This window comes from Budorcas taxicolor, chromosome 1, assembly GCF_023091745.1.
Source record: "Budorcas taxicolor isolate Tak-1 chromosome 1, Takin1.1, whole genome shotgun sequence".
Lineage (NCBI taxonomy): Eukaryota > Metazoa > Chordata > Mammalia > Artiodactyla > Bovidae > Budorcas > Budorcas taxicolor.
The window spans coordinates 218,108,799-218,134,652 of NC_068910.1; the positions used below are offsets into that span (position 1 = coordinate 218,108,799).

Below are 25,854 nucleotides of genomic sequence, written 5' to 3' on the forward strand. Positions count from 1 at the left end.
TCAGGTCACTGATCGGCTTTGGCTTGTCTTCGCTCAGCTCCGCGGTTAAACTGCCGGGCCTCTCTGACTCTGTGTCCCTCCGCTCCTCTGAGAGGCGCTGTTGGTTGGGGAGCGGCCGGCGGCCGAGTCTCCCTCTGTGTCCTTTCTAAAGCCGCCCCACCCTGCCGTGCCCTTGGGGCAGGTCTGCGCCAGGGTCTCCTGGCTCCGTCCGCAGGATCCCAGGGGCGGCTGCCCGCGTCCCGCGTCCTCCCTTGGGGCTGCAGACCCCGGGCCCAGCCCTGGGCAGTGGGGGGCGTTTCCCCTCCTCTAAGGCTGATGCTCTGGGATCAGGCATGGGTTGAGTCTTGCGATGTTAAGATTAATCTAGATAAGAGTTTCTTGACAAATCCTGACTTTCAATTCTGTTGTTTTGGTGGGAACTCAAATGAAAATCTAATTTGGACTTTAGAACCGAGAAGTATCTCTGTTTTTACGAAATAGCTGTTTTTTTGTTTCTTTCTTTTCACCCAGCCTCTGAAACTCACTGTTTGAGTAGGTGGAAAGCCCCCAGGGCAAATGATTTATAACCTATGGCAGTGTGTCTGGGAGAAAACACCCTTGGCCGTCCCGTTACACTCCCCTGCGGTCCCCACGCGGCTCGCGGTGGCTGGGTCTCCATGGCCTGTCACCTCCTGGATTCCCAGAAAGACAGACCTCCCCAGATAGCACCTGGAGGGAGACCCGGGTGTTGAGACAGAGTTAGCAGTGGCAGCTTTAAGAACTTACCGATACGTGATGACCGTGAAGACAAAGGGAGTCGGTACTTTGAGTGCTGTTGTTAGGCCAGTAACATTCTTCTTAGAGTGTCTTGGACACGTGACCTCCTTCCGGTGTGTTGGGATTGATAAAGCACCTATGTTAAGCATAGAACTTGCCAAGAGAGGGAAAAAGGAGCAGGGGAAATAATTTTCAGGGCGTGTATCCCATGCATATAGTCTGCTAGCACTTGAAGTTTTCCAGGATTAAAATTTGATTTGCTATTGAAACATACATCAAGCCCCATGAATAATATACAACCCTCCCTTAAAAGAGAGTGCTTTTTAAAGCTTGCAGGATTTGTTTGACATTTGATTTGCTATTGAAACATACATCAAACACCATGAATAATATACAACCCTTCCTTGAAAGAGAGTGCTTTTTTTAAGCTTCCAGAATCTGTTTGACGTCCTGAAGTTGGTGTTCACTAGGGTGGTGTCCACAGCCTGGTGCTGTGTCTACAGCCAGCTTTGTAGATCCTTTTCAAACCAGGAAAGCGACGGTCCAGAAACAGAGGACTGAATTGGCTTTCAGCGTGTGATAGTTTGTGTCTTCAGGAGCGTGTGAGTTCTGAACCCTTTCAGAGCCACAGGAGTGAAAACTGGCCCACCTAGAACCTGTCCTTCAGGGCTCACGATGTGTTCAGCCCACTTCCCTACCTCCACCCCGGTCTGGGAGCCTGCTGGCTTGCCACGGTCTTGGGCCCAGAAGGGAACCCCGTCTCTCCTTGACCCTCCAGCCTGTGCGTGGAGGCCGAGGGGGCCGTGCCAGCCTGTTCTGGCCACTTTGAGAGGTCAGTGTGTTCCTCTTCTTCACCATAAGCTTGCAGGGCCATGGGACAGAACTGTTGGAGGACCCAGGAACTGCGCCTTCGCTGTTCATCTTGGTCTTCCTGGGATGGTGGGGAGCTGGGGACATGAACCCCTGGTGATTCTTCATCCCAGCTGGGACAGTGGCTCACTTGGCCACCCGAGCCAGTGGTTGGCCCTGCCATCTGGCTCCGTGCAGGATTCAGAACATTCTCCAGCCAGTTAAATGGGGACATTTTGCCCAAGTGATTATTTTAACAGTGCTGACTACAACTAACCAGGAAGAGTCACACAGGTAAACTTCTGTTTTTTCAGAAGTATTTGTCTTCTGTCAAAGATTCATCGAAAAGATGAATGGTTTAATATTTTGTTGTGTCCGATCACTGTACCCAGGTTGGAGTTGAGAAAGAAGATAAGTTTCAGGGATAACACAATTTTGTGTAGCATCTCAATGTTCTGATATCATTCCCTGACTTTGCAAATGCAGGATCTGTTCATCAGATGGATGTGATTTATCAATATCCGTTCTTGTGTAGTTTAGAACAGCAAATGCTTTTCCATTGAGAAGTTTGACAGTGTTGCAAGTCTCCTTTGTAGCTGAGTTGGAAAGATTGAAATTACTTGGATACAGGTAGAAAATGGTTAGGGGTTGCTCATAGATTAGTTTGTAAATGCAATGATGAACTCCTCTGTTTTCGTGGACACATACTCTCTGGATGTACAATCACATTTTAGAAGACAGCTCTCTAAGAAATGGGATAATTTGGATGGAATCTGCTCCATGAACGTGAAGCTATATGAAAATATGAAGCTATATGAAAGCTATAGGAAAATATGGAGCTATGTGAAAATCATTCGTTTCAGATTGTTTCGTGAGTACTACATGTAATTGTTGACACTTACTTGGGTCACCTCAGACGTCACTTCTTGGCAGTAAGATGTACTCATTTCTGAACGTTTTTCTTGTCTCTTATGCCCCTAGCTATGACCTGAAAATTTTTTAAAAGGTGTTTTCCCACAATCTTCTGAACAATGAGGTGGCAGTAATTTTTCTCTGCAGCTGGATGTTCTCCTGTCAATAACAGTTGGTAGTTTGTGTATTTTAAGCCTGTATTTTGTTGACATCTGACCTCAGGTTTATGAGACATGAAACCTAACACTGCCCGTGGATTCATGCCTCTTGTCTCTGTGCGGAGGGGAAGGCTAACCCCACGCCTGCAGCCGGGATGGGTCTGGTGGCAACTCCCCAGCACACACACCAACTGCTGTGCCACCCGGACCGCGGGAACCGCCACCCGGGAGTCTGTTTTAACAGCTCCTGGTTTTTGTTCTGTTCACTCATATTCCCCCAGATTGCAGGGAAATAATTAATGCCACTCACCCCACTAAAATAACCACCCTTGACACCAAAAATCTGATTTTATTTCCACACGAATTTATCAGGGATAAAAATAGCACTTTGTAATGGTTTTAAAGTCTTTTCTAGCTTAATTAAGGCAGTTAAAATTCTGCACCATAAGAAAACTACTCTCCCAGTCAACTCAGTGGGTGGACAGTGTGATGTGTGAGGAGTTAAGTTTAACTCTACAAGCTTAATTATCTATTAACTTAAAAATAACATGTTAAGTAGTTTAAAACATCTATTTTCCTATTGCGTTTAATATTAGTCAAATCTTTAGGACTGTTACAGATTTTTATGTGGAGATTTTTGTATTTTTTATAGATCCTTTGTCTTCTTATGGAAATCTTTATTTCCTTTGAAATTAGTGTTGATTATTCTAGTTTTCTTTATCATTATGGCACTCCTACATTAGAGAGAGCAAATGGAGTGTGGTACCATCATTTACGTCATTGAAAGAAAGAAGGTGAAAGTGAAGTGGCTCAGTTGTGTCCCACTCTTTGCAACCCCATGGACTGTAGCTTACCAGGCTCCTCTGTCCATGGGGTTTTCTAGGCGAGAATACTGGAGTGGGTTGCCATCTCCTTCTCCAGGGGTTCTTCCCAACCCAGGGATTGAACCCCTGCATTGTAGGGGTTCATTGTAGGCAGACACTTTACCATCTGAGTCACCGGGGAAGTCCAGGTGACATATAATTTATGTCATTATATGACAGAAAAATAATTTTAGCTTTGAATAATCACTTATCTGGTGCCTAAAGCAAAAGAAAAAAAAAATCTTTGTGAGTAGTCTTGGCTATTTTGAGTGTTTAGCTAAATGCAGCCAAGATAGTAGTAACTAAATTTTAGTTGATTTCCTAAAGCTAACCTGTGAAAAGTCAACAACGTCAGATATGTGGATGATACCACTCTGATGGCCGAAAGCCAAGAGCAACTAAAGAGCCCTTTGATGAGGGGGAAGGAGGAGAGTGAAAGAGCCGGCTTAAGACTAAATGGTAAAGAAACCTGAGATCATGGCATCCAGCCCCATCACTTCATGGCAAGTAGAAGGGAGAAGGTGGGAGCGGTGGCAGATTTCCCCTTCTTGGGCTCTGAGATCTCTGCGGATGGCGACTGCAGCCATGAAATCAGGAGAAGACTGCTTCTCGGCAGGAAGGCGATGATGAACCTCGACAGCCTGTTGAAAAGCAGAGACATTACTCTGCCGACAAAGGTCCATATAGTGAAGGCTACAGTCTTCCCAGTGATCACGCAGGGTTGTGAGAGCTGGACCATAAAGAAGGCAGAGTGCGAAAGAATTGATGGCTTCTAACTATGGTGCTGGAGAAGACTCCTGAGAGTCCCTTGGACAGCAGGGAGATCAAACCAGTCAGTCTTAAGGGAGATCAACCCTGAATACTCGTTAGAAGGACTGATGTGGAAGCCGAAGCTCCAGTAGTTTGGTCACCTGATGCGAACAGCTGACTCGTTGGAAGAGCCCCTGATCCTAGGAAAGATTGAAGGCAGGAGGAAAGGGGCATCAGAGGATGAGCTGGCTGGATGGCATCAGCAATGCGATGGACATGAACTTGGGCAAACTTTGGGTGGTCTGGTATTCCCATCTCTTCCAGAATTTTCCACAGTTTATTGTGATCCACACAGTCAAAGGCTTTGGCATAGTCAATAAAGCAGAAATAGATGTTTTTCTAGAACTCTCCTGGTTTTTCAATGATCCAGCGAATGTTGGTAATTTGATCCCTGGTTCCTCTGCCTTTTCTAAATCCAGCTTGAACATCAGGAAGTTCACGGTTCATGTATTGTGGAAGCCTGGCTTGGAGAATTTTGAGCATTACTTTACTAGCATGTGAGATGAGTGCAATTGTGCAGTAGTGTGAGCATTCTTTGGCATTACCTTTCTTTGGGATTGGAATGAAAACTGACCTTTTCCAGCCCTGTGGCCACTGCTGAGTTTCCAAATTTGTTGGCATATTGAGTGCAGCACTTTCACAGCATCATCTTTTAGGATTTGAAATAGCTCAACTGGAATTCCATCACCTCCACTAGCTTTGTTCGTAGTGATGCTTCCTAAGGCCCACTTGACTTCACATTCCAGGATGTCTGGCTTAGGTGAGTGATCACACCATCGTGATTATCTGGGTCATGAAGATCTTTTTTGTATAGTTCTTCCGTGTATTCTTGCCACCTCTTCTTAGTATCTTCTGCTTCTGTTAGGTCCCTACCATTTCATCAGGGTTTGTTCAAATGAGTCAACTCTTCGTATGTGGTGGCCAAAGTATTGGAGATTCAGCTTTAGCATCAGTCCTTCCAGTGAACACCCAGGGCTGATCTCCTTTAGAATGGGCTGGTTGGATTTCCTTGCAATCCAAGGGACTCTCAAGAGTCTTCTCCAACACCGCAGTTCAAAAGCATCAATTTGTCGGCGCTCAGCTTTCTTTATAGTCCAACTCTCACATGTGTTGATGACCAGTGGAGAAACCATAGTCTTGACTAGACCGACCTTTGTTGGACCATTTACTTTATGTATTAAACGACTGAAAAATAAAAGTTCATGACATCATACGGAATTGAAGCCTCAGTGTCCATAAGGAAATTCTGATGGCGCGTGTCCATGACACATCCTGCGTTTGCTTACACGCGGTGACGGCAGAGCCGAGCGGTCACCTGACATGTTTACTGGTTCTTTACAGGGACAGTTTGCCTGCCCCGCAAAATGAGAATCAGGGAAAAAGTCCTTAGGGTATTTTAATGCACTGGTTTCCAGTTTCACTTTGAGCAGCTTAAATCATGACTTTAAAGGTTTCCTTTCTTTTTCTTCTTCTTTTGTTTTGATCATGTACTCGGTGTGTTTTGAACATGGATCTGCACTCTTGTCTGGAAAGTCCCACGGACGGAGGAGCCTGGTAGGCTGCAGTCCATGGGGTCGGGAAGAGTCAGACACGACTGAGAGACTTCACTTTCACTTTTCACTTTCATGCACTGGAGAAGGAAATGGCAACCCACTCCAGTGTTCTTGCCTGGAAAATCCCAGGGACGGGGGAGCCTGGTGGGCTGCCGTCTATGGGGTCGCACAGAGTCGGACACGACTGAAGCGACTTAGCAGCATCAGCAGCCGCAGCACACCATTCTGCCTGTCACCCCATAGAGGAGGGCACCTGAGTTCTGTCCTGGACGAGACAGTGGCCCTTGAAGCAGTAAGACTCGGTGTCGGAATTACAACATTGGAGGCAGGCCTTGGAGAGGAGAGACTGTGAAAATCCATGTTTGCTCACGGTGCCTGCGAGGACAGTGCGCTGTTCCAGCAAAGAGTGGTGACCATCAGGCAGGGTATTGTGTTATAATCCAATAAAGCGTGTAGCTAAGTCCTCCACACAATGGCAGCCAGATGTTTAATCCTGGTTCTGCTTGGTAATGAGACTCGGAAAAGGAGTTGAGGACGGCTGCTTCTGTCTCAGTCAGATCAAGCCCCTCCTTCAGTGAGAGGGGAGCAGGCGGACTGGGTGGGCAGGCTCTGCTTTCTTCTGGAAACGCCAGCCTTCCTCTCCCCTTCGCCTCGGGCAGGCGAGGAGGAGGACTTGCCCTCTGCGTATGAAATCTAGGCCTTGCTAACCATGTGCCATTTAAACCCCGCTCCAGTATTCTTGCCCGGAGGATCCCATGGGCAGAGGAGCCTGGGGGCCACAGTCCACGGTGTCGCCAAGAGTCAGAGATGACTGAGCAACTAAACCACAGCGAGCCTCGGCTGGGACTGAAGCGCACGGACAGACCCCGTGCCCCTCGGGGAAGGGCGGGTCCCTGGGGTCACACGCCCGCCTTGCTTCTGTCTTAGACTCATCACTAGCTCTGATCGCGCATCCATTGATATGAGTCCTTTTTGAAAGGTACCTCTCTCTCCCTCCCCCAGATCTGGGCCTGAGTCTGGCAGTGACCACGTGTGTCCTGCTCACCACCACCGTCAGCACCTCTGCAGGGACTCAAAATATGTTTATGAATGACTGAAGGAGTGAAGGAGGGAAAGCGCCCTGGGTCTGGAGGACACAGCGCTCAGGGGTCCTTCCTGCCCTCCGTCCACGTCCCAGGGTGCCTGCGTTTCCCTGATTTCGGCTGGTCTGTGCGTTCATGGAACGCCCTTCTCGGGAGGGCCAGGCTTGGGGCTGGCAGGACCGCAGGGTGCAGGGGCCGCCCCCCCCAGTCAGTACCGGAGGGTCTGGTGGTGCCCACGCTGAGGTGGTGAGGGCACCTGGGCCTGGCCGGGAAGAGGACGCGGCCCGAGGTGGCGGGGGCACGGCAGGACCTGGGGCTAGAGGCTGGGAAGGGGGCACCGGGGTTCCCGCACCGCGGGGCTAGGGAGTGGAGGGGTGAGGAGGTCGGCCAGGAGGGCAGCGGGACCCAGCGCAGGCCCTGGGATGGGAATGTGGCTTGTGTACAGAATTCTGTAATCTCCCAATGCGTCCTGGGAGAATCAGCGCCTTGTGAGCTCATAGCGGGCAGCGGGCTCCTGGCGGCCGCACCAAAGCCCCTGGCACCACACGTCTCTGTCCGCTGCGTTGCCTCGCCCCTCACCCCCAATGCCCGCCGACCCTGCATGCAGCATCGCAGACTGTGAGCCCCCCGCGACCAGACTCTGTCCTGCCCTTCTCTCCCCGGGGTCGTGTGCCGACTCCCCGGGCAGCTGGCCCCCGGCAGGCGTGGGCTGCGGCGTTTGGCCCAGGGCACGCCTCAGTGAATTCAGTTTCGTGAGTTCTTGCAGCCCTGCGCAGGTGTGCCTGGTGTGAACACACGTGCACGACACCGTTGTTGCACGGAGACGCTGGGACTAGCCGCTGGGGGACAGAGGGGGAGCGTGCTTGCATCCCAGGAAGTCGGTTAGTTGGGGGCTGGGGGCATACCCTGAGCTCAAGAGGTCCCTGCCCTGCCTGTTGGCATGTTGCATCTCCATCTGCGGCGCAGGCGGGGTCTCCCTGCCTCAGAGGGGATGAGGTCGCACGTCAGCAGCCCAGAGCACGGGAAGTTCTCAGGGCACAGCGGTCAATACCCGGTCAGTGTGTTTCTTCAAAGGCTAGAAGTGTGCAGCTCTTGATGCGCTGAGACCTCGCCCTGTGTGGACATTTTCACAGCACTCAAACCTCAGAGCACCAGCCTTGCCGTATATGGAGATGGGGTTATTCCATTTCATAAAGGCAGGTTTAAAATTTCGAAGTGAAAAGCAGAAGGTTGGGTTTCCCACCACCTTGCTCAGGGAGTGGCCTCTCTACTCAGAAAGCGGAAGATGCAGGAGCACGTGAGCTCTGTGGCTGCCCCGGGAAGGACGCCTGGGTTTGTATTGTGAACACCGTTGTAGCCTTGCCCTCCTCCTTCCTCTGCCGTTCCAGAGAACTGTGGACTCTTTACGGTGCTCAAAATATACTGCTCGTCCTTACGGAGAAGTCTCTGGTTGCTTTTCTCTGTTAACTAACATCTATATTTAGCTACCGCAGACCTGAGAGAAACTAATGACAGCCTTACAGTAATACTGTGATTGAATTACTGCCTGTTAATTAGGAGTTTCTAAATCACCTTGATCCCCTTGGAGAAAAGCCTTGATATAAGGAGATGGTAATAAAAGTGGTACTATTTTAATTCAAATTGTGTCTTTTGGAATTTAATTAATTTGGTAGTAATAGTTTTAAATGAGCGAGTCGGAGCTCCAAACGGCCCTCGGTGACTTGAAAGAGTCGTGCAGCATCCAGAAGTTCCTGATACAGCCCCCGGAAGTAGCTTGCTCACCGAGTTCCCCTTTTCTCCTGCAGGGGTGGCTTAAGCCAGGCTTTAAACCTCCTCCGTTCTGTGGAGATGCTCCCCCGCATCCAGAATGCAGCCTCTGAGCCCGCCAGCTTTAACACTTGGGGCACGGGGGAAATCCCACTGGGGCCCCACCCTTCTCTCCCTGAGTGGCCGGGCGTGGACCCCAGCCCTCCAGCCCCCCGCTGCCCACCCGGCCCAGTGGAGAGCTCCTTTCCTGGCTGGTGAGCCTTCACAGACTCATATACCTTCCTGCTCTAGTGACCACAGGGACTATATGAGCCCACGGGGCACTCAAACTTCATGCTGCTATGTGTGGAATCTACAAAGATGGGACAGAGGAGGCTACTTGCAGGGCAGGAATAGAGACGCAGGCGTAGAGAACAGACTTGGGCCCAGTGGGGCAAGGAGAGGGTAGGATGGATTTGAGAGTAGTGCTGACGTGTATTCACGACCATGTGTGAGACAGAGCTGGTGGGAAGCCGCTTGTGGCACGGGGGCTCAGCTCGGTGCTCTGTGACGGCCTGGGGCTGGGATAACACTGGCGGAGGAAGGCTCAAGGGGAGGGGGGTGCGTCTACCTGTGGCTGGTTCACCGTGCTGCACAGCAGAAACTAGACCACATTACGAAACGATGGCTCTCCAGTAAACTTCACGCTGAGATGGTGCGAGGCTGTCATGTAAGCACACTGCTGCCATAGTTGGCTAAAGTCAGATAAACTTTTTACAGTGTCGAGGGGCTGCTATGACCAAGGGCCCCCGGGGGACGATGGGGGTGTGTGTGCACCCCTGAGGGCACCATATTGCGAAATGACTCATCATGCGCTGTAAAGGAGCCTGTTTAGCACGAGAATGTGGGATACGGCTTCCCACAGAAGTCATGTGCAAAGACGACTTGCAAGGCCCTGAGCTGTTCCCTAAGGAGACTTCCGATCACATGAGGTTGGTCATAAAATGGAGAAATAAGAGGGTTATTACCCTCTGAGTGCCTGCGAGTGTGCGGTATACATGCTCTACGCAGAAAAGCCCAGGATGGCGTGTTATTCGCGAACTGGTAGTAGTTACATACTTTTTCTGGATAGTTTTATAGTTGCATCAGGGTTCCTTTTTAGTGTTTGGCTTCTGTTTTATTGCTCAATCTTCACCAATTTTGTTTTCTCCAAATATCATATTATGCAGAAAGCAGTGCAAGATCAAAATTCTTTTCAACTTGTTGACATTCTGTGTACTTCTGAAGCTAGAACTGTGCAGAAAATTTAAAACTTTGCTAACAACTGACAGTGGGATGAACATCTCAAATCTGTGCGTTGACGCTGTTACTAATCTCGATGCAGGGGAACTCCTGGCTTCCCAGAGCCCCCTTCTGTCTTCTCCGCTCTGTTCTGCCATTCCCAGCTTCAGCCCCGAGCTCACTGAAGCCTGTTTAGGAACATGGAGGCTTCTAGTGATGCCAAGTCTCAACTAATCTGAAGTATGAGTGAATTCCTTCCGCATCAAAGATTGGTTCTGGCATTACTGTTTATTCACCTGCCTGCATAAATTAAAGCTTTCTTATCTGATTTGATGGATGGTTTTTGATGTCACCCTCTGGCATTCCCTGTTTCAGTTCCTCTGAACTCTGACTCTGTGATTTTATCTTTTTGTTTTTATTCCTCTGTATGCCCCCCCGACACCTCCTTCATTTCCTCTTTATGATGTTTTCTCTCCTCTTTGCCTTTCTCCTCTTCTCCAGCCTACAAATGTGTATTACTAAGGACTTCTAGTGGCTAATGCTGGAAGTACCTCTCAGAAACACCCACAATGTAAACATGTGATCCATCCCAGTGCACCAGGAGGCAAAGTGTCTAGGAGAAAGAAAGAGTCTAGGGCAATAAATTGGTCTTTTTGACTACATGATACTATTTATTTCCATGTTTTATACTAAATCCAAATGGCTCTCTTGGCGAGTATAAGCAAAACCTATATTTTCGGTTAAGTCACTAAGTCATGTCCAACTTTGTGACCCCATGGACTGTAGCCTGCCAGGCTCCTCTGTCCTTGGGATTCTCCAGGCAAGAATACTGGAGTGGGTTGCCATGCCCTCCTCCAGGGGATCTTCCCAACCCAAGGATCAAACCCAGGTCTCCTGCATTGCAGGCAGATTCTTTACCATCTGAGCCACCAGGGAAGCCTGGAACCTCTATTACTCTGTGTATAATAAGCCTAATGTCTCTTTGTTTTTATGTTGACCTGGTAACTCACTTCAGGAACTGCAGTTTAAAACTTGATGTTTAATCTGTGAGTTGAAGCCGTATGTGTGTGGATATAGTAGTGTATTGCTTTGGTGTGAGGAGGGGTAGATGGAGTCATTGATGGTGGTGTAGGGGAGGCTTTCCATTGTGTGGAAATTCAGCTGAATGCCTACGGATGGGTCGGGATGCTACTTACAGGGTTTGGTCTGAAGTGTAGTACCTGAGAGATCCAGGCTGTAGCTCAGGCAAGAGTTTTGTGAGAGGCACAGCCCCGCCCCGAGGTGCGTGTGGCCCTAGCTCTGCAGTGAACTTCATGACAGATCAGAGCATACCGAGAAGCCAGAGAATCCCTGGCTTCCTGAATATGGACCCTGGGTCACTGTTGACTCAGAATTTGCTCCAGATTTATTACAGCACTTGGCACCTCTTCTCTGGCAAGAAACGATTGTTAAGAGAGGTGAGTGCAGCGTGGAGGCAGGCTTCTGTGGTGCCAAGAGCACCCTTCAGCTGAACGTGATAGATACTGAGAGTTTAACTCTGCTTCACAGGAAAACTGCATGATTTTTGAAATGCTCTTATACTGTTACAACCCCTGTTTTGAAAATATAAATTTATTTGAATTTGACAGCGGTACATTAGGGAACAGTTTTAACCTAACACAATTTTAACGAATTTGTTTGTACTTGTGCGCCGTTTCGACCATGAGAAAACACTAGTGGGCACTCACACCGCAGCTCCGTGAGCGGAGCGTGCACACGCCCCTGAGAGCCACCGGCTGCATCGGATCACTGCGCGCGTCCTGAGCCCCACCCCCAGTCCAGTTCATTCAGTCGCTCAGTCGTGTCCGACTCTGCGACCCCATGAACGGCAGCACGCCAGGCCTCCCTGTCCATCACCAACTCCCGGAGTCCACCCAAGCCCATGTCCATTGAGTCGGTGATGCCATCCAACCATCTCATCCTCTGTCGTCCCCTTCTCCTCCTGCCCTCCATCTTTCCCAGCATCAGGGTCTTTTCAGATAAGTCAGCTCTTCCTATCAGGTGGCCAAAGTATTGGAGTTTTAGCTTCAGCATCAGTCCTTCCAATGAACACCCAAGACTGATCTCCTTTAGGATGGACTGGTTGGATCTCCTTGCAGTCCAAGGGACTCTCAAGAGTCTTCTCCAACACCACAGTTCAAGAGCACCAATTCTTCGGTGCTCAGCTTTCTTCACAGTCCAACTCTCACATCCATACATGACCACTGGAACAACCATTGCCTTGACTAGACGGACCTTTGTTGGCAAAGTCATGTGTCTGCTTTTTGATATGCTGTCTAGGTTGGTCACAGCTTTTCTTCCCCCACATCTCAGTTCAAACCTCTCATCAGACCTCAGACCCCTCCTCGGGCCCCTCACAGAAACTCACAAGCTGCAGCCCTTCGGCCCAACTCCGGGTCTTTCTCGAGGTCGGGTGCCGCTTGCCGCGCTGAGGGCCGTGGGTCCGCGCTCTGTACCTGCTTGGCGTGCGCGACGCAGTGTCTGCCCTTGCCCTCCCTAAGGTGTCGCTGCAGAATGGCGGGGTGTTCTGCCCCCGCCCCGTGTTGGCCACACGGCTTGTTTCTCGGTGCGTGGTTCTCGGGAGCGTGTCTGCCGCATTCCAGCACAGCCGCCCTTGCCGCGCCGGGACTGTCCAGAGTCACCCCTCAGCTGCGGCCGAGCTCCGGACCCTGCGGACCTCCCGGAAGCCCCCTCCCAGCCGGGACCCGCTCAGCGGCCTTGTGCCGCCCAGCCCCGGCGCCGCCGCCCGCGTCTCTGCCACTGGTTCCCTCTGCGTATTAATAGAGCAGCTCTGGAGCGTCGCCTGATGTCTTCATTTATCTTTAAAATCCCCCTCCAAGATGAGTGCATTTCAGCCGCTACCTCCGTGCAGAGCACTTGCAATTTTCCGACCCCTGAACCAAGCTTTCCCAGTTTCCCGCTGTTGCAGAACCTTGAAAGACCACCCCCCCCCCCGTGCCCCCCCCACCCCTTACCCCCACCCCCCCCGGAGCCCAGTGCACCACCAGCTCCCCCAGCCAGCTGGGGCGGGACTCCACTTCCTGAGCGCGAGCTTCAGGGACGTGGGACGCCACGCCCGTAAGGACGCGCTGCAGCCCTGGAAGCCCGGCAGGGCGGCCCTCTGGGTCTCTGCTCTTCCTTCTGGGCCCCGGGCGCCGACGCTGGCGCCGCCCTGCCCCCCACACCCTCCACAGCCCTCTCCAGCCCGCCTCTCTTTCCCACCCCCGACCCAGTGCACCTCCCACCCCTTTCACACCCCACCCCACCCCTTCCGTGCCCTTTGTTCACAGCCTGAAGTTCTGCCCTGATCACAGCACACCTCAGCGTAGAGGTGTGACCCCGTGTCCCCCCAGCCTGGCCCCTTTCTCGCCACGCCCCGCGCCTGCCTCCAAGGCGAGTGGAGTGTCTGCTGACCCTGGTGAGGCTGCCCGTGGGTCTCTGACCTGCCCACTCCCGTCCCGCCCACGGGGGCGTGCACCAGCCCTGTTCCTCTGTGCTGCTCGGCTGACAATCCAGTAACGCCTTCCGTCTGCCAGAGTTCTTTCCCTTTCCTTTAAATTTTATTTTTTAATTGAAGTATAGTTGACTTTTTTTTTTTTTTTTTTTGCCTCTTCATACCCTCCATGGGCAAGAATAGTGGTGGGGGCTGCCATTTCCTTCTCCAGTGGACCACGTTTTGTCAGAACTCTTCAGTATGGCCCGTCCATCTTGGGGGGCCCTGCGTGGCACTCAAGCCCCTTTGACTCAAAGGATCGTGACTCAATGGACATGAATATGAGCAAAGTCCAGGAGACGGGGGAGGACAGAGCAGCCTGGCCTGCTGCAGTCCACGGGGTCGCAAAGAGCAGGACACAGCTGAGCGACGGAACAATAGCAGCAGCATGGTTGGTTTACAGTGTTGTGTCAGCTTGAGGTGCACAGCAAAGTGGTCCAGTCACACATATGTACAGCTACATGTATTCAGTTACACATTTATACACCTTCTGTTTTAGAGTCTTTTCCATTATAGCTTATTACAAGATGTTGAGTATGACTCGCTGAGCTACACAGTAGGTCCTTGATGGTTGTTTATTTTATATATAATAGTGTGTGTGTGTGTCTCCTCCACCTCTCCCTGTTGGTAACCGTAAGCTTGTTTTCCATGTCTGTGGGTCTGTTTCTGTTTTGTATAGAAGTTCATCTGTATCGTGTTTTTTGATTCCACTTATCAGTGGTATCATTTCATATTTGTCCTTGTCTGGCAGAGTTCTTTCTCGTTTTTCTGATAGAGGGTTTTTTCCCAATGGTTTTCTGTAGTGTGTGTAGTGAAAACGTGGAAGTCAAGCTTCACAGGGAAACTAGGGCAAGTCCCTTTGGAAACGGTTTGCTGTTTGGAAAGTGTTTTCGCAGTGAGCCCGCTGGATGGGGTGATGAGCTGGGCCCTGGGTGGTGTCCCCCACTGCCCTGCCGTGTGAGGTGAGCCAGCCGCTGGGCAGAGAACCCACGGCCTCATGAATTTTGTGCCCTGGTGCAGATGTGTGATTTTCGTATTCTGTTCAGGTATTACAAAGCCACGTTGTGATTTCCAACAAGAACTTCATAAATGGTTTCTCTTCCATCAGTTCAACCGTGTGGCGTTTTACTATACTTGGAAGCTTTCGTGAAAGATCACATTACCTCTGCATTTCAGTTTAGAAGTCCCAGGTCCCAGAGTTCCCACATTTGATTTGAAAATTCTTCACCTGCACAGTAATATTTATTGTAAAGTGATAAGGAGAAAAGTAGTGTTGTTAACTCAGAGAGGACATTACTTTCAAGAATACACACACACACACAAAACCCGCCGGAGCGGAAAGACTCCTGAGGGAGTTTCGCTCTCAGCGGTGGGCTGAGTCGTCCGTCCAGGGAGCACAAGTGTGGCGGTCCTCTCGTGGCACTGAGCCTCTCGTGGCGCTGAGCATAGAGACTGCCGCAGGGTAACCCGGGGTGGGTGGGAACCGCTACTGTGGGCTGAACTGGTTTGTCTCCTGCAGACCTTGGCCCTCGGTTCAGGCGTGCCGTGTGGTTAGCCGTCCCTGGGGTCCTGAGAGGGGTCCGCTTGGTCCACGCCTCTTGGGGGCGTCCCTGAGCTGCTCCTGCCGCCGGGGCACCCTTGTCCTCTGAGGACAGCCATGGGGCTCTGGGGTGTGGGGTGATGGGGCAGCGGTGAGCGGCATATCGCTCGTGCCAGCTCACTGACGAGTTTGCGAATGATGGCCAGCTGTTAACGTTTGAGAGGGGGAGACAGGTACCTGCTGTGTGTCACATGGTCACAGGGTCTGTGTCACAGAACCCCCGCTTCATGCTGGGTGGCCATTCTCTTCCGCAGCAGCCCTAGCCCTTCTCTGACTCTGCGTCTTCACTGGAAGCAGCTGCAGCGTCCGTGTGTCAGGACGGGGTGGGTGCAGGAGGGCTCGGGAGGAAGCGTCCGAGATCTGAAACTGTCGGCCGGCTCGAGGGGAGGGGAGTCTAGGGCTCAGAAGACGTCAGCGCTGTGGCCGTGGGGCTGCTGCCACCACAGACTCAACGTTGCTAGCAAGGTTCTTTTGTAATCTTCAAAATATGGGTCCCTGGGGTGAAAGGAGATTTGGGGTCTTGTCCAAAATCTGACATAAAGTCCTTACAAAAAAGCATAGATTTGCTTATTCTGAAAACAGGATGTTCTTACTCAGATGCAAATTATAAACAGAAAAAAGCAAGTGGTCTACAGGAATATAGTAATATAAAATGTATTAATTGGTAATAGCTCTTCTCATAACCATATTCAAAAACAGAGATGTTTGCCTGATACTAACATGAGGAGTTAACTTTCAAAACAAGGCATTTTTATGAAAGGCATTCCTGATTTCTTTTCAATTTAATAAAATGTGAATTTTAATTTGTACTCTGAGTTTCGTTGACACTGCCTACTTTTCATCTGCCTGAGTCCTGTCCTGAAACCTTATCTTGAGGTTGACTTATGAAGTGGGTTTCTGGGCTATGTTAAATCTATAGATTTTCCTAACACAGTAGTTCCAGAAATTTAGGAGGTACTCGTAACTGGACATTAATATAGAATCCACTGTATTCAGTCGCTCAGTTGTGTCCGACTCTGAACCCACGGACCGTAGCCCTACCAGACTCCTCTGTCCACGGAACTCTCCAGGCAAGAATACTGGAGTGGGTTGCCCTTTCCTACTCCCGGGATCTTCCCAAACCAGGAATCGAACTCAGGTCTCTTGAGTCTCCTGCATGGGCAAGGGGAATTCTTTACCCCTGGCGCCACCTGGGAAGCCCTTAACAGCACTGTAGAAGCATCTTGGGCCTTGTAAACACTACGAGGGTCCGTGTGGTAAGTCACTCGGGCTGGCAGCTGGGGGTCTGATGTCAGCGCTGAGACTTAACACCTGTGCATTTAAGGAGTGTTGATGAATGTATTGGCATGAATGCAAATCATGGTTATAAAACCAGTCACTCTGCTGGGCCTTGCATTATGGTGATATATTAATGTAATATATGCAGAGAAAATTAGATAACTGAAAGCAGTTTTTCCCTTCAGCTCATCCCTGATGTCACGCCCCATCTATCTGCTTTTGTCTAGCCTGAGATGCGTATTCTATTGGTTTCACATTACGCATAAATGACTTCTGTTTTTAATAATGAATTGATAAGTGGAGCTCAGGAAATTGTTTACCGATGTCCTTAAGAAAATAGCTTCGCAAAGTGCTTTGTAGAAACGTTATTTAAACCACACTCATGGGGCCCACATCAGGATGGAGGTGCTGTCTGTCCAGTGTGTAGCCTGTTGGGAGGCCGAGCGTCCCCTGCCTCTGGCCCCTGTCCTGGTTGGGGTGCACTCTCCTCTCGGGCAGCTCTGCTTGTGGTCAGGAGCCAGCGTGGTACCGTGGGCGCCCCGGAGGCCCTGAGTCACGCGTGATATCTGTGCCCCAGCCCTTAGTTACGGCCTTTGCCCGCACGCCAGGCGGCCTTGGGAAAGCGGCTTCGCTCTGGAGTCCTCTGAGTTCACATCCGTGGAACCAGTGCCACCACCCGCCTCCCGTGGGCCTGGCGAGATGAAGAGCGCCGGTAGGTCCCCGGGGCCAGGGAGGCGTGGACACGCTCACTCTGACTCGCTCAGCGGGCACTCAGACCATCAATAAGGGCAGCGTTGCAGCCTGGCGGACCCGGCCCGAGGGTGGTCCTGCCCCGAGCTCATGACGCCCCACGCATCCCCGCCGCGCCCTCAGCGCCTCTGGGCAGAGTTGTCAGCCAAGTGGGAGCCAGACCTCGGCCCGCCAGGCAGGCGGGTGGGAAGGCCAGCCCGGCCCAGCCCTCCCGGCCCCAGGCCCTCCCAGGAACCGGAGGCCGGACGGGCCCCACCCTGAGGAGAAGGGACTCAGACACCAAGAGCGTTCGTGGAGTCATGCCGTGGTCGGGACTACAAGCTTCATTATAACTACGTGCTCTGCAGCTGCAAAACGGGCCAAACCGGCAGCTCCTCCTCCCCAGGGGGATGCTGAGTTCACTCTGTGACAGGTGGGGCAAGGGAGTCGCCCCCGCTGAGGCCTGGGGGCTTTCTTCCCTCCCATGTCTGGGCTCCGCTGACTGGTGACCCCGTCTCCTGGGCCGGTCCCCGTGGAGCCCCGCTGCTCTGCGCCGCACTCGGTGATGGGGCTGCCCTGCCTCCTCCTGGTGCCTGCCTCCCTTCCCTGGGCTGTTGGCCACCTTCGTGGTGTAGATGCTGCGTGCAGCTCAGGGGCCGCTCCGTCCCCAGGTACTGGGAGGAGGACTTGGTGCCGAGCCGGCCCACGCCCTGTCCCGGCTCAGGGGTCTCGGTGTCGGCCTGGGAGCACGTGGGCAGCGGCGGTGGACCTCGGCTCTGTGAGTACCATCTGCTCGGGGCTCCGGGCCTCCTGCCCTTCACGCTCGCTCAGCAGCCTCAGGGTCCCCCTTGGGGAGCTTCAGGGCCTCATCGTCCCCAGGACGGAGGACGGGTCCTCCCGCGTCACAGAGCTCGGGCAGGGGGTGCCGTCTCCAGCTCCTCGAGGTGGAGCGTGCGCTTCTGAAGCCCTGCTGTGTCTTTTGCACCACAAGGTGCGGCACCGGCGGCGATACCTGAAACTGGAAGATGCTTCTAAGAATAGAAATGTGAGCTGTTGTTGCTCTGAGCCTTGTCACAGCAGGCTTTGCAAACAAAGCTAGTATCAGTGAGCGCAGGACAGGAAGGCCTGCTCATTCTGCTAACCTGGGGCCTCTGGAGGTGCCTGGCCCCCAGGTGGGAGGGGAGCCCCCGGGGACATTGCTCTCTGCAGGCTCCAGCCACAAGCCTCCCCTATTCTGATGCCCGCATTATTGTGAACCCTCATCATGCCTTTCATTAAACTCAGCTTGCAGGTGGGAAATAAACTATGGCTCGCCACATTTATGGTCTCACGCTCGGTGACGAAGCCAAGGAACCCACGTGAAGCTGCGCCTGTCCTGCACCCCCGCTCCCCCTGGCGCGGACCTCTGGTGACCACCTTCCCGCACAGGCTGCCTGGAGGCCTGAGTCTTCCCTCGCAGCTGTTACCACTCCGGCACCGCCCACTTGTCTCACAGCCAGGTGCCTTTCGTTGCTTTTTTCTCCCTCAGCTTGAATGAGGGAGGCACGATTGGCCAGTTCTTTGACACTGAGCTGGGACAGCCAGCATCCTTGCTGGAAGACGTCCTGGCTTCTTATTTGGCTCGACATCAAAGCTGAGAAAGGTTACTGATGACGGTCTGAACCTTTTCAGTATGCAAATTGTGGAATGGTACAAATGACTTTCCATCGGTATCATCGAGTTCTGAACTATTCGTTTTTGTCACTGCCTGTTCAGTATGTCACGCTGTAAAGTAGAATATTTTAATTTACAGAAATGACTCAGATCTTGAAGAGCAAGTGTGGAAAGACTGAATTCCTAAGCGGGAGGCCTGCCATGGGGCTGTAGACTTCCTGCAGACAGCGACTGGGTCCTTTAGGTTGCAGGCCCCAGTGTGCGTTCAAGGGCTGCCCCTAGGGAGCCTCACAGATAATGAATGAAGGCCTGAGTGAACACCTGCTTCGACCTTCAGACTTCACAGTGTTTACTGTTATTTTCTTAGAACAGTGGAAGTCGATAAATGCTGTGTGACTCACTTTCAGAATCTGGTGTACTTAAGAGGCATGTTGATTATGCTTTAGTTTAAATAAGTACAACTAATAAAATATGGTGCTCTTCTAGTTACATAAATAATCCAACCTACATACATTTAGTTTCTATAAAATAATTACTGTGGCAGCCGGCGATAAGTACTCTAAAGCAAAACTAGGCAGAATTTAAGGAATGGAAAATGTTGGCGTGGTGTTTGTTATATAAAGTAAAATGATCATGCAGCAGAGATGAGTAATATTATCACATGAAATATTTGGACATTTAAATACGAAAAGCTAATAATCAGCGGGGACCTACTATATAGCACAGAGAAGCATACTCAGTATTCCGTAATAACCTGTATAGGAAAGGAAGCAGAAAAAGAATGGATATATGCATAACTGAATCACTTAGCTGTCCATCTAAAACTGATACAACATGTAGGTCAGCTATACTCCACTATGAAATGAAAATTAAATTTAAAAAGATAACTACAAAAAGCGAGCGTCTACCCTTATGGCGAGGATTATAACTGTACCTATTGGAATCATGGGAACTGAATCTGGCCTTCCGATTTTCATAGCAATTTCAGAGCCAAAAAGTTTACTTCAGACAGATCTTTTCCCAGCACTTTGGAGAGTAAAATAATGGGTCAGCTGCACCCTGTTCCTTTTTCTTAATTCAGGCATAGCTCCTAAAACAAACACTTGCAGTGTGGAACAGGGACTCAACGCTGGAATTCTAAAATCACTCATAGGCACACGGCAAACACTGGTCTGGGTGATAGCGTTCCTGATGCACCACATAAATGCTGTTTTTGATCCTCATCGGAAGTTTGAAACTGCTTCTCAAACGGAGGCATCTCGGGTGAAGTGAGTGAGGCATTTGGGCGCTGCAGCTTTCCATAAGGTGATGAGGTTTTAACATGAAGGACGGATCGGATGTGCACCCATGTCCATTTCTTTTCATACTGAAAGGGACTCAGTTCGGTGCTGGCTCGAGAGTCACGTCCAGTGTGAGCACCTTGGGGACACATTCCTCACAGTCTGGTCTGGGCGCTTGTGTAGCGAGGTGTGACTTGATCGGTTTCCCCATGAACCTGAGTGGGATGTCAGGTGGGGGGGCCGTGTGGCCACGTTCGCTCGGCCAGGCCGGGGGAGCGCCTGGCCCCAGCAGGGACCCTCCTGCATCCAGCTGTCCGTGTGACCGCCTGTCCGGGTGTTTCCCTTCCAGATGATCCAGTCCCTCAAGGCGCTGATCGAGAATGCAGATGCCGTGTATGAAAAGATTGTGTGCTGTCAGAAGGCAGGTGAGTGAGAATCTCTTCTTTCCTTCAATGTTAGTTGCCTCGTCTATTTTGCCCCTAAGCTATTTCATCTTTTTGATACTATATTAAAAAAAAATCAGATATAAAAAGTGTTTTTTTCATGGCTAAAGAAAATACTAATTCCTTGGTTCTCAAGGAATTCCTTGGTTCCTTGGTTCTGCATAACAGACTTACATGGGATGTGGGGAGTATGGAGGGAGCTTTTAATGCATATTGGTGTGGTCTGGGGCATGGCTTAAGAGTCCACGGCTGTTAAAGCATTCTAACCTGCTGCTCAGATTGAGACCCGAGCGCTCATCTGTTCCTCCTGCGTGTTCTCTGAGCCGCCACCCCCACCAGCCATGACTTCATACCAGACGCAGGGCAAGTGAGACCAGGCACAGAGGAAATGAGTTCTTAGCAAGGAGAATGGATCCCAGTTACTGCCTCTTGAAACTGTTAATGCACCGGCATTTCCATATGCTGATGGATTCCTTTATTTCACAACCAAATGTTACGCTGGATTATAAAATTCTGCTGATGTAAACAACCATCTCATTAATTTTAGCTATGATAAAACCAAAAGGTCAAGTGTTCTGCATTATGGTACGAATAGGCAGAATGGACTTCTTTCGATTTTCAAATTTTGAGTGTCAATATGGAGAATATTCATAATTCATAAATAAGGAAACTATCCTTAATTTCTTGGGGTTTTGGTTGCTGATCTTTCAAATCAAGAGACCATAACTATTACCTGGCCTTAAAAAAGTCATCTCTCATTTCAGAAATGAACTCTTTAAAATCGATCAAAGGCAAAGATACGTGGGACAGTTTCTCTTTTGATGTTTATTGAAGAATATGGACATTGGACAAAAGTCCTCATCTTGTTAGCAAAATATCATTATATTAACAAAGTAATCTTTTTACGCCTAGTCCTTTGTGAAACACCACAACTAAAGCAAGTTACGACAGTTACCATATAATAATTACCATTTTTATCATGCTACTGCCCTCCATAAAAATCATTAAATCTAAAGTTCTGACCAAATTTCTAAGTTCCTATGCACGGTCACTGCTGACTGGCCCATTTACTTTGCCAATCTTCTATGTAAAAATTATCAATTCAATCATCTGTTCATTTAATAAATGTGTTTTGAACTTGTACTGTGCATAAGGTACTTGTAAGACCTATTACATACCAAAATATTAAAAAACAAGATTTTTGTTTTCTAGAACCTTCAGATCAAACAGGAAGTATGAAAGTAAGCACGCAGTCAGATACAGTCCTTGGCGTGTGTGACCCTGGGCTTGGCTGGGGTGGCCGTGGGGGACCCTGGTGTCTGAGTGGAAGGGGAGACGTTGAGCCTTTAGTGATGATCACGGTGGCTGGTGCGGAGGGCCACTGCGGGCAGGCCTGCAGGAAGGGGCAGGTAAGGGTTGGTGGTCCAGCCAGGCTCTGTCTGCTCCCCTGTGTGTTTCCACGCCGACCCCACAAGGCAGGGCCTCTGCCCCCTCCCGTCAGCCTGTCCTCGTCTTCCTGTGGCCTCAGCCGTCTCCCACGAGGGCTTTCCAGGGCTTGGGTCATGGACCTGTTTTGTTCAGCCCCTCAGACATGTCTGGTTCAGCTGACGAGCCTCTTCCATCACTGCCTCTTCTGCTAACGTGTCCTGTCTTCCGAACCGGGCGGTGACCTGCACACCAGGCTTGCAGGCTGGGTGACTCTTTTCACCCCTGACCTCTGCTTTACATCTGTGCGGTGGAGTCGCTCAGATAGAAACTGGCTAAATGTGACTTGGCTTTCATGAAGTATTCGATTCTATTAAATGCGTGTACTGCTATGAGAACTGTGGGCTGTTAGCATCTGAAACTACATTTACTGGGGAAAAGGAGCTGGTTATTCATTTAACAGTCTGAGTTATTGGCAGGTCTTTGCAGCTTCATTGGCTTATGACATTTGATGATGTTTGGCATCCTGAAGCCTTATATTGTTTTTCTGTTTGGTTTTAGTAAGGGATATATTTGCTTGTATTTAAAAAGCTGTGGAGTCTTGCCTGTTAAGGGTTTTGCTTTGGGTGGGGGTGCGGATACCCAATGTAATGGTCTGAGCTGCTCTGGGTTGAAAGCCCTTCAGAGTCACGTCCAATCATCACTTGGTTTCACAATTACTGCCGGCCGCCTACGTGTGCCTTCTGTTATCCCAAGTGCTTATTTTAGAGCCCCGGAACCTTTGCTTCTCGTGTTTATAGTTATCGTAAGGCAGATCATTCTTAGTCATCTGAAGAGTTGCTAGTCTGTACTGGGCTCAAAAATATTTGCATAAGATTTTACTTTTGGTAAGTAATTATTCTTCTGCTTCCAGAGCTTTAATCTTGCAATGAGAAAGTGAAGATTAGGTCTCCAAAGTGCTACAAGAGAGGATTGTTCTAGAAGTATTCCAGACTTTTAAACACAAACCTTCGTGTAAATAGTTAAGTGAGAATAAAGACTTGCATACCCACCTCTTATGGGTATGCACCCAGTTAAACTGCACCCAGTTTGGACAGGTTCAGACTCCCCGCTGTGTAACTGATGTTTCAGAGCTAGAAATGTGTCTACTGATGCTGTCACTGGGAAGAGGGACTGAGGCTGGGGAGGAACCCTGGGAAGGGAAGACCCACAGCCAGCGTTGGGTCAGGGACCTGCATGCCAAGCAGTGACCGGGAGGAACCAAGGGAGGGTGGTGGGGACAGCCAGGCGGCAACCGTTGGGGCTCCTAAAGAGCCTGCCCTTTAAGAAAGAGAGTATGGCAGCACGGACGTTTAGAGGATAAAAGAGAAAGTGAAGTTGTTCAGTCATGTCTGACTCTTTGTGACCCCGTGGACTGTAGCCTACCAGGCTCCTCCCTCCAAGGGATTCTCCAGGTAAGAGTACTGGAGTGGGTTGCCATTTCCTTCTCCAGAGGATCTTCCTCACCCAGCGACCGAACCTGGGTCTCCCGCATTGCAAGCAGATGCTTTTACCATCTGAGCCACGAGGATTAAAGGGAAATCTTAAAAAGAAACTATGTTCCTAGGAATGTGGAAGATCCAGTGAAGAGGCAAAGAGTGAGTATGAAAGTCGCCCAGTTGTGTCCGATTCTTTGCAACCCCATCAATTGTATAGTCCCTGGAATTCTCCAGGCCAGAGTACTGGAGTGGGTAGCCTTTCCCTTCTCCAGGGGATCTTCCCAACCCAGGGATCAAACCCAGGTCTCCCGCATTGCAGGTGGATTCTTTACCAGCTGAGCCACCAGAGAAGCCCAAGAATCCTGGAGTGGGTAGCCTATCCCTTCTCCAGGGCAGGCAAAGATGACGATGCTAAAAGATGCACCTGGGATAAAGGATGCAGGAGGGGAGGAGGGCAGGCGTCAAGTGTAGCTGTGAAACGCTTGACCCTAGAAAGTGGGAGACGCGCCCTTCTGCGATGATGCAGAGCTGCGCTGTGGAGCCTTGTGGAGGGGAGGGGTGTCTTCCCCTGAAAAGGGGGGACACAGCTCTGGGGAGGGCCAGAAGGAGGAGCCAGGGCTGGCAGGGTGTGGAGCGTTTGCTCAGAGCTAGAGGTGCCAGCGGCAGAGACTGACTGCACGTTTGGATCACGGAGGGATGTGGGCTGAGTGAGTCCTGGCCGCCACGGGGTGCAGGAAGGGTCTGAGTTGAGTAACAGCACACAGCCTCCTGGTCTAGCAAGGGCTGTTCTCCCAAGAAGTAGCCAAGTTGGGGGTGTGGGTTAGGAACAAGCCTCAAGAGGCGACAGCACCGTCAGTGTTCCCTCAAGGTCTTTCTAAAAGTCTGTAAAAGCTGACGAAAGATTAGCCAGCCTCTTCCAGGGGAAACATCTTTTCCTCTTTCTAATATCTAGCTCTTTCTGTCCTTCAATGCCTCCAAACCTGGCAGCCTGTGTTTGAATTTTAACTTTCTGTTTAGTCAGTTAAATCTATCTGTTTCATTAAAAAGATAGGAAGATGATCTAGAGGGAAGACCAACCTGCTCTGCTTGGGTGCCCTGGATGCTTTTATCGGGTGAATTTAAATGGAAAATCATTTGTTCTCTGGAAAGAAAACAGAAATCAATGACTAACTTCCTCTCCAAGATGGTGAATTAACACATCCACTTAATCTCTGCTCCATTCTGAGCCTCATTAAAATGACAGCAGGGTTTTGTTTTTGTTTTTTCAATAAGAACAAAGAAAATGGGGGCAACAAAATTTTGGAAACTGATAACCAGAGAATTGGCGCAGCTGATTCGAGAAAGCTGAGCCTGAAGCTGGCGGTGGCAGGGGGAGCCAGCCCGCAGTGCGACTTACGTGCCTTTGGGAGTTGGGGACTAGGCAGGGATAAGAGAGGACAGCTGTTGGAAAGCTGGATTCAGAAGCGATTGGATCCCAGCTGGCGGGGATGCCCTGTGTCCTGTGCGTCCTGACGGTAGGGGAGGCTGAACGCAGCCCAGTCCTCCTCCTTCGTCTGGGCAGGAGGCCATGCTTGCTTCCCCCGGGCATTAATAGGTAATGCTTGGGAGAGAAGTCTCAACAGTGGAAGTGCGTTGCTTAGCAATACAGAGGGGCTTCCCTCCTGATCCGCTGGTTAAGAATCCACCTGCTGTGCAGGGGACTGGAGTTCAATCCCTGGTCTGGGAAGACTCCATGTGCCCCAGGGCAGCTAAGCCACGACTGTGGGCGTGTGCCACGACTGTGAGTATGTGTGTGTGCCCCGGAGCCTGAGGCCACGTGCCCTAGCGCTCCAGGACACGAGAGGCCACGGCAACGAGGAGCCCACGCGCTGCCCACAGAGGGAGGTCCCCGCTCAGGCGGCTCGAGAAAAGCCCGCATCGCCACGCAGGCCCAGCGCAGCCAAAAATAAAAAAAATTTAAAGGAAGAAACGTGGACCCAAGTGCTCAAGAAGGACGCACACTCAGCTAAAGGGGCTGAAAGTGGCTGCTTCTGGAGAGGGGGAGGGGGGACTACGCTTCGCTCTTTAAACTGCACGTGTGTGTATGTCTCACAAGCATTGAGTCACTACTCATTTTAACTGAGTTTACTAAAGCTACGAAGGAGGAAAGCAGGGCGGCAGGGGCGGGGGCTGTGGCAGGAATCCCTGGCCACCGTGGTCCTGGAGCAGGCGTGGCCACCCCCCAGGCTTGGGGACCCGGGGCAAGGCAGGCGGTTGCCCCCAGGGAGCCCGGTGCACAGGTGGGGTCCGCGCCCGCTGGGCAAGAGCCCGGCTCCTTTTCTGGCGGGACAGTCCATTCCCTGCTGTCTGGGGAGGACTGTCAGGAATTGGGCGACGGAGCTCTAAATGAAAGAAAGCCCGGGACCCCCCACCTGTTCAGAGAGGTC

General features: G+C 50.8%; 1 protein-coding gene across 2 annotated transcripts in view; it reads left to right on the forward strand.

The window, feature by feature from the left end:
* Window positions 1–25,854, forward strand: part of PLCL2 (phospholipase C like 2) — a 211,828-nt gene that overhangs the window by 135,500 nt on the left and 50,474 nt on the right. For both annotated transcript variants that reach the window (XM_052643025.1, XM_052643033.1), the window contains exon 4: window positions 20,432–20,507. In XM_052643025.1, the coding sequence (XP_052498985.1) occupies window positions 20,432–20,507 (76 nt within the window). The remainder of the gene's footprint in view (window positions 1–20,431; window positions 20,508–25,854) is intronic.